Source organism: Equus caballus, chromosome 16 (assembly GCF_041296265.1).
Source record: "Equus caballus isolate H_3958 breed thoroughbred chromosome 16, TB-T2T, whole genome shotgun sequence".
Classification (NCBI taxonomy): domain Eukaryota; kingdom Metazoa; phylum Chordata; class Mammalia; order Perissodactyla; family Equidae; genus Equus; species Equus caballus.
In genome coordinates this window covers 98,655,311-98,670,733 of record NC_091699.1, presented here as the reverse complement: position 1 = coordinate 98,670,733, position 15,423 = coordinate 98,655,311, and the positions used below count along the sequence as shown (strand labels likewise).

General features: G+C 39.7%; 1 protein-coding gene across 3 annotated transcripts in view; it reads left to right on the top strand.

Moving 5' to 3' along the window:
* Window positions 1–15,423, top strand: part of SLC33A1 (solute carrier family 33 member 1) — a 56,579-nt gene that overhangs the window by 24,596 nt on the left and 16,560 nt on the right. The window contains exon 2 of one of the 3 annotated variants that reach the window (XM_070239213.1): window positions 892–4,045. In XM_070239213.1, coding sequence (XP_070095314.1) covers window positions 3,259–4,045 — 787 coding nt within the window. In that variant the 5' untranslated portion in view covers window positions 892–3,258. Of the gene's footprint in view, window positions 1–891; window positions 4,046–15,423 lie in introns of those variants that run through there. The other 2 variants (XM_023621171.2, XM_070239214.1) reach the window with 2 other exon arrangements.

Genomic DNA, 15,423 nt, shown 5'->3' with positions numbered 1-15,423 from the left:
GGAAGTACACAAACGTCATCTGAATACACAAGAATAGCCCTGAGGGTTTACACTAAGGAGACCCAAATTTTTTGTTTACAGTAATCCATGGGTACCAATTACTGTATGAATTTAGTTGGTGTGGGTGGACTTAAATATATTTTGTTATAAATTTTAGTATTTGTATTTAATTTTTTAGTATTTAGTTGTTATAGTTTTCTGAACACCTAAGAAAATAATTCCACTATAGTTTATTTCATTAGTCCATGATCCTTTTTATCCTTGATGTCCCTAGAGTTTCTTTGAGGTTCTAAGAAACATCAGTAACAGTAACCATATCATTATCAGAGTCCAGAGATACCCAGTGTAGGGGCTAGGAATATTAACTATAATAACATAACTATAGTTATAAATTGATATATAATTATATAATACATACAACTATAGTTAATATTAACTATAATAGTAACCTACAGGGTTTAGGTGATAAATACAACAGCTTTGGTAATTCAAAAGATTTATACCAGTATCCTTCCATTGGCACCTTCACCTAAGTTAAGCCAGAAGAGCACCACTTCCTTCATGAAAATTCTTCAATTTTAAAAAAACTCTTAAAAAAAATCTTCAGATAAATGATTACATATAATTTTTAAAATACAAGAAAACTTCCCTGGAGAAAGATTTTTATCTTCGGATTGAAATGATTCACTGATTCCCAGTGTGGTTTTAAAACATGTCTACAATCCTTTGATACACCTCCCCTTGAGATGGAGCTTTATTCTCTTTCCCTTGAGCGTAGGCTGGACTTAGTGACTTGCTTCTGAAGAACAGAATATGGTGAAAGTGACAGTATGTGACTTTTGAGACTGTGTTGTAAAAACATTATAACTTCCTCTTTGCTCTTTCTCTTAGACCACTTGCTCTGGGACTAGCCCACTGCCACGTCAGAAGGACATCCAAGCAGCTCTAGTCAGGCAAGGAACGCAGGCTGCCTGCCAACAGCCATGTGAGTGTGACATTTGCAAGTGACTCCTCCAACCCCAGTCAAGCGTTCAGAGGACTGAAGCCCCAGCTGACTTCACTGCAACCTCCTGAGAGATACTGAGCCAGAACCATTCAGCCAAGCCATTTCTGAATTCCTAACCAACAGCAACTGTGAGATAAAATGTCTACTGTTTTAAGGTGCTAAGCTTTGGAGTAATATGTAACCCAGCAATCGATAATGAATACACCCAGGAAGAATGAAGATTTTTTTTTTTAAAAAAGCACATCTAGAAATTAAGAAGAATTCTTACAAGCATCAGACAGAAAGAACAAGCTTCTTACAAAAGAAACAAAAGTAGATGAATATTTCTTTCTTATCAGTGATAGTGGAAGCTGGAAGTGAACAACTACAATTTTTGGACAGGCAAAGATTCCGTTTACCTATGGCACCCTATTTTCAAAAATAATGGAAGAAATTCTCCAACCTTTTAAGAATGGAATAGAATTTAACCACGACTACACCAAGATTTTAGGAGTAAGAAAAAGAGTACACAAAAAGCTATTTTGCAATATTTAAGTTGTCTAAATGAACAGAGACAGTGTGAATGAGAATCTGTAATATATGTTGTAAAATTAGTCTTGAAATAATTTCCACATATATAGCTTAGTATTAAACTTCCTAATATACATAATTCATCGTTCAACTATTTACTTGTAACTTACTATGCATATTTACTTAAAAAAATTTTCAGCAAGTTCATTGACCTTTGATGCACACAAATAGAACTTCTAAGTTAGAACTACCATTCCTTAAGGAGTTGCAAAAAATTTCCTGAAATATTGCATAAAACTAGCTTTCAGAAATGTGCTATTTGTATAGTTTGGTTTCCTGTCTAAACTCTAGGTTACATTTAACAAATGTGTAACTTTTTGTATTCAAATTTTAATGTCCATCTTCATGAAACCAATCTTTTTTTTCAATGATTTTGAGATGGAGAACAGTTATTTCAATATTTGTATTTGTGAGAGGCCGGCAATAACGTGTTTTCTCTCTTAAATGGCGTGAGGCTTGGCAGGTTTAAGTACAGGTTTTTGGTTTTTAGTATTTAGGTATCCAGTGCAAATCAATATACATATTACACATACACTGACATATATACACACAGCTTTTTACAGGTATTTTGCATACACCACACACAATGCTTTCGGTTCCCCACGGTTATTATATTTCAATAACGCCCGCCTACTGAGTTAACATGGCCTAAAACCTTACTACCCGATTCTTACAAGACCTCTTACAGCAGCTCACAAGCAGAGGGAGGTAACGAGCCAATGCTCCTCCGACCCATGGAGCCCAACCAGCGCCCCCGACCCCGGGCCCGGCCCCCATGCGCCTGCCCGGGACGCGGACCGCAGAGAGACCTCCCTCCCGAGCGCGCCGTCCCGTCCGCGCCGCGCGCTGCCCAGCCGAGCCAGGCCCCTGCCTCCCTCACGGGCACACGGCGCCCTGGCGCCGACACGGCCGGCTCGCACGCGTGAGGACTCATCTTCCGGAGTTGGCCGGCCGCCCACAGCAACGCGCAACACCGCGCCCGCGCCCCACCGCCCCGCTGAGCACTTGCCGCGCAGGCCCGGCCAACCGCCTCACGTGGCCACGCCGGCCCAATGAGCGAGGCCCACGCCGGACAGACGGGCGCATGCGCTGACAGAGCCCGCGTCGCGCGGTGCGCCCGCGTTAATCCTCCCGGGAGATCCCAGCGGCTAGTCATGTGGGTTCCTGTGGCGAGTCGTCTCCGAACTCGGCCATGGGAACCTGTCCTGATTGGCTCCCTCTGGAAGCGGGGAGAGGACTCATTTGAGCCTGGACCACTTCCTGAAGAGCGAGGCAGGAAGTTATCCGGTCTCTCCGGAGTCTTCTGGAGCAAGTGCTGTCGGCCGCGCTGGTGGCGGCGGCAGCGCGGTGCTGGGAAGCTGGCCCTCCGGCCTTGCCGCCGCTAGGGGCCGTTCCCCGCGCAGCACCACGGCCCCGCGAGCCCCGAGCCCGACGCGGCGGCGCCGGGCTGCCTCAGGCTCCTTCACGCCGCTGCCGGGGGCACCTGCCGGGGCATCGCCCGGACCTCCAGCCGAGGCGCTGGCTCCCGGCCCCGGCGCTCCGGGCCGAAGCGAGGAGCGCGCTGGTGGCCCCGCGCTGCCGCCTCCCTGAACCCTCGAGGCCCTGGTCCAGAGCGACAGCCTTGGGCCGGGCTAGACGCAGCCAAGACGCTCAGCCCCGGCCGCCCGCAGGCGGGGCTCTGCATGGTCTCTGAGATGTCGCCCACCGTCTCGCACAAGGACAGCAGTCGGCAGCGCCGCCCGGGGACTTTCACCCACGCGCTGGATATGAGGAGCGGGCCTCTGCCGCCGGGCACCTGGGATGACAGTCCCCCGGACCTGGCGGGCGGGGAAGGGGACAAAGAAGCTCTTCTGCAGGACGCCGGCACTGGGGACTTCTCGAAGCCCTCCCGGAGCTGCCGGGCCGAACTAAGCAGCATTCTGCTGCTGCTTTTTCTTTACGTGCTTCAGGGCATTCCGCTGGGCCTGGCGGGGAGCATCCCCCTCATCTTGCAGAGTAAAAACGTTAGCTATACCGATCAAGCCTTCTTCAGTTTTGTCTTTTGGCCCTTCAGTCTCAAGTTGCTCTGGGCCCCTTTGGTTGATGCAGTTTACTTTAGGAACTTTGGTCGCCGCAAATCTTGGCTTGTCCCGACCCAGTATGTTCTGGGACTCTTCATGATATATTTGTCCACTCAGGTGGACCGTTTGCTCGGGAATACTGATGGCAGAACCCCCGATGTGTTTACTCTCACTGTGGCGTTCTTTTTGTTTGAATTCCTGGCCGCCACTCAGGACATCGCTGTGGACGGCTGGGCGTTAACTATGTTATCCCGGGAAAACGTGGGTTATGCTTCTACTTGCAATTCAGTGGGCCAAACAGCTGGCTACTTTTTGGGCAATGTTTTGTTTTTGGCCCTGGAATCTGCTGACTTTTGTAACAAATATTTGCGGTTTCAGCCTCAACCCAGGGGAATCGTTACTCTTTCAGGTAGTGTATTTAAACTATTATACTGTTAGATTTCTTTTACGTTTGTGACTCCTTTCATCTAAGTGTGTGACGTTGGAAGGAAGCTCACTGTTTACTACAAATCATTTTAGGGAAGATGATCCGAGGTAAGTTTTCCATTCGCTAAAATGAACTTCAACCGGAATGACTGCATTGGAGCAATCGTAATGGGTCAGCACTCAGCAGTGAGCAGGGAGAGGCAGCCATCCAGTGACATTGTCGTGTAGGGGCACGCAAAACTCAGGGGTCGCTTGGTACTTGCCTAATACTCATATGCACATTTTTACAAGCCTGGCTAGTGTGAAGACATGAACACAGCCTGACTCCTGTGGTTTACGTTTTCCTTTTGTCTTTTGTTGAATTGAGATGTCTAGCTCCATCATTCTGGTCCATTTCTGCCTCTAATACTAAGAGTCCTCATCTAGCCTTTTGGTGAATAGAACACGGTTAATTCATTCAAACATTAATGAGTTGACTAAGTGACAGAGTTCTAAGGGACCCCTGTATATAAAGCAGAGTCTGGCCCACAAGGAATGGGAGAGATGCACATTTTAAGGGAGCTCAGTGTTGCCAGCCATCAACTGGTTGTGAGAGTCAGGTAACATTTGACCTTGTTGAATTATAAGATTCCCTCAAGTGGATAAGTGGCATTCCAGATTGCAAAACGCCAGGTGAAAATGCATGGAGGCAGCCAAGTACAGAAAGATACGGACAGTGCCTAGAGGCCCAAAGTGCCTGAAGCCGTAACTGTGGGGACTGAGTTTGGGAAATGGTCTGAAAGAAAAGTTGTGGCCAAATTAGTGAGATTTTCTTGTAATTGCTGTGAAAAAGAGTCTGAAGTTTATCAAGTGGGAAATTGAGTGTAAGTTCTACAAAATTTCCCCTTTTTCTGCGTGAGTAAAATACATGCCCCTGTAAGGTGTTCCAAGGGTATTTTTTTTTTTTAACTTTCCTAACAACTAGGTCACAGAAGTAAAATCGCCAATAACAGGAATAACCAACATCAGGAATATAGTAGAATTCTTCATTCTGGTAGTGATGATGAATTTAGGTGGTTCTCCTTGGAAATTTAAACAGCTAAAATTTCTCTCATCTTCCCAGTACTAGGAGAGTCCCAACAGGGTAAATGTGAAGGGTAGATGTGTGATGAGGGAAGTGTAAGGGTTATATCATAATCTTCGGAAAGTGGAGGGGAAACTCACAACTGTGCTACTCGTCTTGTGAAATCTTACATACCCCCTGCGTACCCCTGCACCCTGTAAGGGACCCCCATTCTACCTCTTCAAACTGCTGGTGAGCCACTGCTACAGGTAGAAATGATGATTATGCTTTTCCACAGTTGGTTTGAGGCCGCAAATGGTTGAGAGATACTGCTTTACCCCTAGACAGATTTGTCTCTGAGTGTTCTGGGGTCCCACTTCTGCTCTGTGGATAATTCTCTGCCTGAAATGCTTTGTGCGTGTATCATATCAGCATGTTGTTGCTTCTTAGGTGTTTTGCTTTTCATTTTGTACTGGGACTGTTCATATCAAGTAAGGACTAATGAAATAGGGTCTTACGTAACATGGGAAATTCTCAGTAGAGAATCAAGATTTAAGAGCCTATGGAAATTAAATTACTAAGTAAATTAGAGTTTTCTTTTAAGTATGATGTAAGAGTGATTGAAAAAATATCATTCTAGGGAATGCCGTTATGCATTCAGGAGCCAGTATAATTATATTCTCCCTTAGCAACAACTGTTCCCCAAGGGGAAGATCAAAATTGTGCCATTGGAGTTTTATTTACACTGATTTCTTGTTTTGAATAGCTGTACATTAAGAGTAGAAGAGTTCTAACGTTTTCATTCACCTTTTTATGACTGCAGATATCACATTTATAGCCTTATACTTTCTGGAACTTAGTAAGAGTATAACTAAGAAACATCAGCAGTTCCAAGGAATTTAAAGAGCACAGGAAGAATCATAAAGGAAGTATAATTACTTAGGTAATAAAAGAGCCAAACACTGAGACAGATGTTTAGAAAATCAGAAAATTAAAAAGAAGCATATTTATTTTTTAAAATTCTGAAATATGTTCTTGTGATTAACACTTTGTTTTTAGTGTTACAGATACATGGAGATGGAATATATTGAGAAAGAGCAATTTTTACCCTTCAGAAAGCATTAATACAGATAGTAAATTTAGAACAGGAAGAATAGGATGAGAATAGAATCCCTTAGAAACAAAACCTTGATTACACTAAGGTTGGCTTTCTGGTACCTTTGGGGATCCAGGACCATCCTGAACTCAGAAGTGGGCTTTTTCTGTCCTGCCTCCTTTGGTTTTCAAGCCTCTTTAGTAGCAAAAAGAGATGCAAGAAATGATGAAAGTAACCCAGGAGAACATAGAGATTAGAACATAAAGAACATAAACTTGAAAACATATGTTTCAGCTCCTTCATTCTTACAGATGAGGAAACTGAGGTCAAGAGGCTAGTTAGAGGTAGAGACATACCTACAACTTAGGTTTCCTGACTCCTTATCTGATGTTTTTCCTGCAGTTGGCAGGAAATACCTCAAGGAAAACCTTAAAACCTTAGTATAATATGTGCTGATTGGGCTTTTCTACCAGGGAAAAGTAGCACTCTGATTGCTGATGTCTAAAAACACCAGCCCGCTCCTGGAATGCCCGATGCCCAGAAGTGACAGACTAAAGGTCTTTTGTTTTTTTGAGTGACTCATATCATTCATTTGCTTAGCACTGAGTGCCTGTTTGGTGGTAGGCATGTGATTGGTGTTCTAATTTGATGTATAAGACCTGGGAATTCTCTGCTCCCAAGGAATTTATAGTCTGTATGGAAGTGTGCAAACCAAAATGATGGAGGGGTGGATAATGTAAAAGAGTCAAGTGAGCTGGTCCAAGACTCTAGGGATTGGAAAGGTAGAGATGACCTAAAAAACCCATACCCATCTAAAGGTGGGGAGATTCAATTCCGGTACATTGTTGTCTTGTGGCAATAGGATACCAGGATTGCTAGATCTTACGAGTATTCAAGAGAAGCTGGAAATTCCTTTTTTGTTTATTTTCTAATTTTGAAAACATGTATTAGCTCATAAAATGTATCTTTAGGTCAAATCCAGCCTGTGAACTGGTAGTTGAGGCCCACTTCTCTAGAAGCAACGGTAACAATAGTGAACAGAAGTCACTGAGATGGGAGGCCGGCTCCTTGGCATAGTAGTTAAGTTCAGCGCTCTCTGCTTCAGAGAGGCCCTGGTTCAGGGCCTCAGATCCCAAGTGCAGACCTACACCACTCATCAGCCATGCTGTGGTGGTGACCCACATATAAAGTGGAGGATGATTGGCACGGATGTTAGCTCAGGCTTAATCTTCCTCAGCAACAACAACAACAAAGTGACTGGGGTGGGTGCAGGATCTTTGGGTTTGGGGACAGGAAGCAGGATAGTCTGATGCTAGAGAAGAGAGCTGAACATCTGAGGGCTTATGAATCAGTTTGTTTATAGAAAAGCATACACTTAACGGGAGTCACTTGGAGAAAAGGCAAGTGTTGCTTTGGAAAAACAGATGGCCTAAGTATGAACTAATCAAACTATGATAATAGTTTAAAAACAGTATTTGTAAGACATTCATGCTTTGAGCTAGGAAGAGAGCAGGACCATTAATTCTGACTTAGTGACTAATTTTTTTGTCTTGCTTTCTAAAGCAGTACTCATTAATACATTTTATGTCACTACCAGAAATGCGACTTGGAATTTGGACAGGACTAAGTGACCCATTTCTAGATAGACCAGTTATTCTTATATAGGCAGTAGTACATTCCTTAGCATCTACATTTAGGCTTAAACAGTCCCGTTACATTCTTGGAAGATAAAACTATAGAGATGGAGACCAGATCGGTAGTTGGGGGTTGTGGGTGAGGGAAGGTTAGGGTTAGCATGAGGGAGTTTGGGAGGTGATAGAGGTGTTCTGTATCTTGATTATGGTGGTGGTGATTTGAAATTCGTACATGTGTTAAAATTCATAGAGCTGTACACCAAAAAAATTTAGTGTTACTGAATAATAATTTTAAAAGTAAGACTTATAAAAATAAAAATTACCTTAAAAGCTAATCTCTGGGTAAATATACAAAGATTCTGATGTAAAATCCTTGAGTTTAGCTCCCCTTTTGCCTTGAGTGGAACAAGTTTGTAAATCTGGTGGATCTTGCATCTCAATATAGACAAATGGAGCAAATTTGAACTTGTTTTCAAATGTTGGGTCCTAGTAGTAAAGTGAAACACGTGGAGGACAAGTTGGGCTAGTAACTTCAGGAGGAATTAGGTATCAAAAACTGCAGCCCACACCCTCCCGAAGGAAGGTCATAAAGTCTTTTTTCTTTTTTAAAACAAAGCAAAGGAGAAATGGTACTGTGTACTTTCCTTGTCCAGTAAAGAACTGCAGAATTGCATTTGTGTGGAAAAGTCAATTTATAAACTACATTGTAAACCAAAAAAATTATTTGATTTTATTTGGCATATTTCTTACCCTGAATTTTACTTCTAATTTTTGAAATTTATTTAGAGGCCTATTGAATTAGCCTTCACTGTGTAAATACCAATGAAAAAATCAGAGAGCCTCACTAATTACAAGCAGTCTCCTACTTTCATTTATAGCGTTCTTGAAAACTATATTTAATTTGAGAATGCAGAATAGATTTATCTCATACAAGGAGATGTTCTGTTCCTAGAAGATTAAAAATGAAAAATATAAAACCTCTGATTTCACCTGTTCTTTTAAACATAATTTTGGATAAATCTTGCATGTTATACATGTTCTTTAATTTCATTCTTTTTTTAAAAGCAGTTCATAAATTTTAATTTTGGGTTTATATTTTACAATGTATACATATATGTTACTATAGGAGGTCACAAATATGTAATTTATATGTGAGAGTGCATGCTGAAACATTTTTAAGGATGAGATGCATATTTAAAAAGCAAGATGTTCTTACCTTCCACCATCTCTTCCTTGGTTTCGTGTCATTTAAGAATTTTTTTTTTTAATTTCATTCTTTCCCTTCACTTTTCAACACACTCCTGACTGGCTGAAGACCGGTGGTCATCAATTAAATCTAGAATATGTGATTTCAGCACACCTAAAGATTTCTCTTTTTTGATTGTTTTATATTGTCTTGTATTTGAGATTTGCACTTCTGATTTCTAGCACAGTCTTAGAACTGTTGCATTCTTAAATTTCCCATTAATTTTTTTTAACTTTTTATTTTAAAGTAATTGTAGATTCACGTGGGGTTGCAAAGAAATGTTTAGGGAAGTCCCATGCACCCTTCCCCCAGCCTCCGCCATTGTTAACAATATCAAAACCAAGAAATTAATATTGATGCATTCCATACAGCTTATTCAGATTTCACCAATTATACATGTACTTATTTGTGTGTGCACATATGTAGCTCTATGCAGTTTCATCACAAGTGTAGCCTTGCATAGACAGCACCACCACAATCAAAACACTCAACGGCCCCATCACCACAAGACTCTTTTGTGTTGCCTCTTTATTGCTGTACCCATTTCCTCCTCTCCATCCCTAACCTGTAGCAGTTACTAATCTCTTTTCTGTCTTTATAATTATGTTATTCCAGAAATGATACATAAATGAAATCATGTAGTGTGTATCCTGTGGACATTGGCTCATTTCATTCAGCATAATTTCTTTGAGGTTCATCCAAGCTGTTTCATATATCAATGATTTGTTTCTTTTTATTGCTGAAAAGTATTCCATTGTTAGACATACCACAACTTATTTTACCACTCATCCACTGAAGGAGATTTGAGTAGTTTCCAGTTTGGGGTACTTGCTACGTGAAAATAAGTATTTCTCTGAGATAAATGCCCAAGACTGCAAATGCTGGTTTATAGTAAAGTCTACTTTTGGTTTTGAAAGGAGTTGCCAAACTTTCTTCCAGAGTGGCTATACCATTTTATCTTCTTACCAGCAATATATGAGTAATTCAGTTTCTCTGCATCTTTGCTAGCATTTGATGTTATCATATTTCATTTTATGTACTACTTTGTTATTGGTGAATTGTTACTTGCTCTTAATCTTTGCATTCATGGGAGTACTAAGTAAGATCTGGTAGCCACTTCAGAATATTTAGTCTGTCTGACAAGCCTTTGCTCTAAAAATCATGTTTATGAAACTTCACCATTAACTTTGACATCTTGATCATACACGTACAGCATAATGCTTTTATAGATAAATTATATAAATTAAAATTAACCACATGTTAATAATGAAACATTTAGATTATTTCAGTAATGATATCTTTATAGTAGTTCGTATATCAGTCTATGGATGTTCTCTAGCATAAAAGCAATGTTAATAAACAATAGCCAGTAGTCTAAAGGTCAGTTTTATGTTAATTGCATTCATAAAACTTGTGAATATATTTTGTGGTAGTGGCTAAGCCTCTCTTTTTGCACTTGGCTTCATTCTTGTCCTTGTGAGCTATGGAAAGCCTTTGAATTAGAGTTCTGAATGATGCATTGTCACTGCTTCGTTCTTTCATGTGTACTGTTACGTTATCCTCAAAGCACAAGCAAACTAGAAATAATCTGCAAACAATACTGAAACCTGTTTAACTTGTTCTTATTCTTTTTTTCTCCTGGTATTGGTATCAAGAACTTTAAATTCTAGATGAAGATTATGTTCATTAAATTTGGGAGAATATACTAAGCAAATTTAAATTTTTTTTTTTTTTTGCTTAGAGAACTGGAACCCTTAAAGTAGTATGTAACTGAAAACTTTTAATTTTTACTGAACGTTTATATAGAGACCATTAATTGAAAATTTCTGGTGACAGTAAAAGTAATATAGTTTTTTTCAGATTTTTTAAACAGCAGATTGAAATCAAATGATAAACAAAAGCTTTCTCAATGAGAACAATATTCTAGATGAAATTCTGTAAACAAGCCATTATTTGTCACATTTCACAGATGAAATTAAGAATGCAAAAATAACATTAGCCTCATAAGAATAATCTTAAATTGTTATATTAACATTAGAAATTATGTTATGATGGTATTTTGATGAACTTTAATCGTGAGACTTGTATATATTACTGTATTTTAAAATGGATACCTTTGCATTTGAGAATGTTTCATGTTTTTCTTCTGATATCTAAAATTGATTATAAATTTCCCTTGGTGGAGAAAAGAATTCACCTAGAATACAAATTTCCATTTATGTTTAAAAGCATTTAGGCTTTTTGAATTTGCATAATTTGAATAGCAGAACCTTGCTTTTGGTCAGGCTTATGGAGGCTAAATAATTAGCCAGTCTAGTAGATTCTTGTTTCAACATTAATTAAAATAAAACTCTAGATAGGCAGTGTAAAATAATGGAAAGAGTATGAACCCCAAATTCAGAAGATTTAGGTTCAGGGGCTGGCCCCGTGGCCGAGTGGTTGGGTTCTCGCGCTCTGCTTCGGCGGCCCACGGTTTTGCCAGTTTGAATCCTGGGCGTGGACATGGCACGGCTCTTGTTTCTCTCTTTGGGAGAAAAAAGGAAAAAAAAAAATTTTTTTAATTAAAAAAATTAAAAAGATTTAGGTTCAAGTTCTGCTTCTTAATAATTTAACATTTGGCAAAGATTTAAATATCCTGAGCTGCTTTTCCTCGTCTCTATGTAGTAATAATGTCTTTTTTGCCTGCCTTACAAGTTTGCTATGAAAATCAAATGAGATGACATATAAGAGAGGAGCATTTAAATACTAAGGTGAAATTGGTCTATACACGAGTGAAACTAGTCTGAACAAATCATGCTATATGCCTCTATCGTAAATGAGGTTCGAGCTGTAGTCATCAGCTCCAGCCAGCAGAGCAGCAGAGCAAGACCAAACACAAAGGAAAATCCTGACTGAGGAACGTTCTGACTGAAGAACTTGTTTCTGACAAAAGGTGACTAGGCTCCATGAACAGTTGTGCTAGATGAGCAATAAAATAAAAAGTAAACACATATAAAACTGAGTACAATTCTAGAATGTTAAAGCTAAAAAGCGTCTGGGATTTTCTAGCCAACTCTTCTTATTTTACAAGTGGAGAAACTGAGGCAGGGTTATCCAGTAAGTTTTGCAGTGGCGAACTAAGATGCATTTCTCAATGGTTAAGGATCCAGATTTTAAAATTAGTTGAATTAGGCGTCAAATCACAGTTTTACCACTGACTTAAAATGTAGCTTCAGTCAAGGTAACCTCTCTAAGCCTGTTTCTTCATCTGTGAATTGGGGCTAGAAATAACCTGGTCTATTGGGTTGTTGTAGTAAAGGAGCTGATGAATGTAAAATGCTTAGCACACTGATGGCACATGGTATGCCTTCAATAAATGGTGTCTCTGTTATCTCTTATTTTTAGCTATTATGCAGAATTTTCCAGCACATTATTGACTTCCCTGGCTTAATTTGTTCGAAATTATGGCTAGTGGCCCAGCTATGTTTCACTGAAACAACCCAAACAGTACTCTTGTTGTGTCCCTATTCTGCACCTACGTGTATGAGGAAATTGCTTCTGTGTCACCGTATTGAAAAGAAAAGGCTATTCTTAGATTAAAAGCATTAGTAAGTTTAGAAATAAAAGTTAGAAAGTTAGAATGATCATCTATTTGTTGTGTAAGCTGTCATAATAAAGAACTGAAATGGCTTAGGTGCTTAAGAAATAGGACTAATGGATCTTATGGGATATGAAAAGCATCTCCCACTCCTAGCACTTTCCTTGAATAAATGACGTGATAGACTTGTGTCCTTCAACCGATTCATTCCTCTCAATTCATTCACACAGACTTAATGTCTGTAACCCTTGTCTTTTCCTTGTTAAACATCCCTCTCTATTTTGGGTCTATGTAGTGTGTGTTTCATAGAGCCAGGACTGTCTTGTTTATCTGCTGTGCCTGGTACGGTGCCTTGAACATGATAGTCACCTAAGTGTTGATTTTTTTTCTTTTTTCCTTTATTGAGGTCATAATGCTTTATAACATTGTGAAATTTCAGTTGTACTTTATTATTTATTATTTGTCATATATATGTGCCCCTTTACCCCTTATGCCCACCCCCCAACCCCCTTCCCCCTGGTAACCACTAGTCTGTTTTTGTCCATGTATTTGTTTATCTTCCACATATGAGTGAAATCATACAGTGTTTGTCTTTCTCTGGCTTATTTTGCTTAAATAATACCCCAAGTTTCATCCATGTTGCTGTGAATAGAACAATATATGTAAAGGTTTAATACCTATCCTTTTCAAACTATTCCAAACAGTTGAAGAAGATGGAACACTTCCTAACACATTTTACAAGGCCAACATCACCCTGATCCCAAAGCCAGACAATTTTCACAAATAAGGAAAATTACAGGCCAATATCACTGATGAACATTGCTGCAAAAATCCTAAACAAAATATTTGCAAACCAAATACAGCAATACATTAAAAGGATCATACACCATGATCAGGTGGGATTTATACCAGGGACACAGGGATGGTTCAACATCATCCTCAATGGTGCAAAACTGAAAGCCACCCCTCTGAGAACAGGAACAAAGACAAGGATGCCCACAATTACCACTCTTATTCAACACAGTACTAGAGGTTTTGGCCAGAGCAATTAGGCAAGAAAAAGGTATAAAAGGAATCCAAATAGGCAATGAAGAAGTGAAACTTTGTCATCTGCAAACACTGAGAGTTTCACTTCTTCATTGCCTATTTGGAGTCCTTTTATTTCTCTTTCTTGCCTAATTGCCCTGGTCGAAATCTCCAGTACTCTGTTGAGTAAGAGTGGTGAGAGGGGGCACCCTTGTCTTGTTGCTGTTCTCAGAGGAATGACTTTCAGTTTTTCCCCATTGAGTATGATGTTGGCTGTAGGTTTCTCATATATGGTGTCTGTTATGTTGAGGTACTTTCCTTCTATACCCATTTTATTGAGTGTTCGTATCATAAATGGACGTTGGATCTCATCAAATGCTTTCTCTGCATCTATTGAGATGATTCTGAAGTTTTTGTTCCTCATTTTGTTAATTTGGTGTATCACATTGATTGACTTGCAGATGTTGAACCATCTCTGTCTCTGGTATAAATCCCACTTGATCATGTTGTATGATCTTTTTAATGTATTGCTGTATTTGGTTTGCAAATATTTTGTTTAGGACTTTTGCAGCAATGTTCATCAGCGATATTGGCCTGTAGTTTTCCTTCTTTGTGTTGTCCTTGTCTGGCTTTGGGATCAGGGTGATGTTGGCCTTGTAGAATGTATTGGGAATTGTACCATCTTCCTCAATTTTCTGGTATAGTTTCAGAAGGATAGGTATTAAATCTTCTTTGAATGTTTGATAGAATTCTCCAGAGAAGCCAGCTGGTCCAAGACTTTTATTTGGGGGGAGATTTTTGGTTACTGTTTCAATCTCTTTACTTGTGATTCGTCTATTCAGATTCTCTATTTCTTCTTGATTCAGTTTTGGGAGTTTGTATGGGTCTAAGAATTTACCCATTTCTTCTAGATTGTCTAGTGTGTTGGCATTTAGTTTTTCATAGTATTCTCTTATAATCTTTTGTATTTCTGTGACATCTGTTGTAATTTCTCCTCTTTTGTTTCTAATTTTATTTATTTGAGGCTTCTCTCCTTTTTTCTTAGTAAGTCTGGCTAAGGGTTTGCCAACTGTATCTTCTCAAAGAACCAGCTCTTAGTTTCATTGATTCTTTCTACTGTCGTTTTTGGTTTCTATTTCATTTCTTTCTTTTTTTTGAAGATTGGCACCTGAGCTAACAACTGTTGCCAATCTTCTTTTATTTCTTTTTCTTCTTCTTCTCCCCAAACCGCGCCCCCCCCCCAGTACATAGTTGTATATTTTAGTTGTGGGTCCTTCTAGTTGTGGCATGTGGGACGCTGCCTCAGCATGGCCTGATGAGCAGTGCCGTATCTGCGCCAGGATCCGAACCAGTGAGACCCTTGGCCACTGAAGCGGAGCGTGCAAACTTAACCACTCGGCCACAGGGCTGGTCCCTTTATTTGTTTTTTGTCTGCTCTAATTTTTATTATTTTGCTCCTTTTGCTGACTTTGAGCTTTGTTTGTTGTTCTTTTTCTGCTCCTGTTAAATTTGGTTTAAGATTACTTATTTGAGATTATTATTCTTTGTTAAGGTGGGCCTGTATTGCTATGAATTTCCCTCTTAGGACTGCTTTTGCTGCATCCCACGAGAATTGGTATGTTGTATTTTTATTTTCATTTGTCTCCAGGTATTTTTTAGTTTCTCCTTTGACTTCTTCATTAATTCAATGATTGTTGAGTAGTGTGTTGTTTAGTCTCCACACATTTGTCTGTTTCCCAG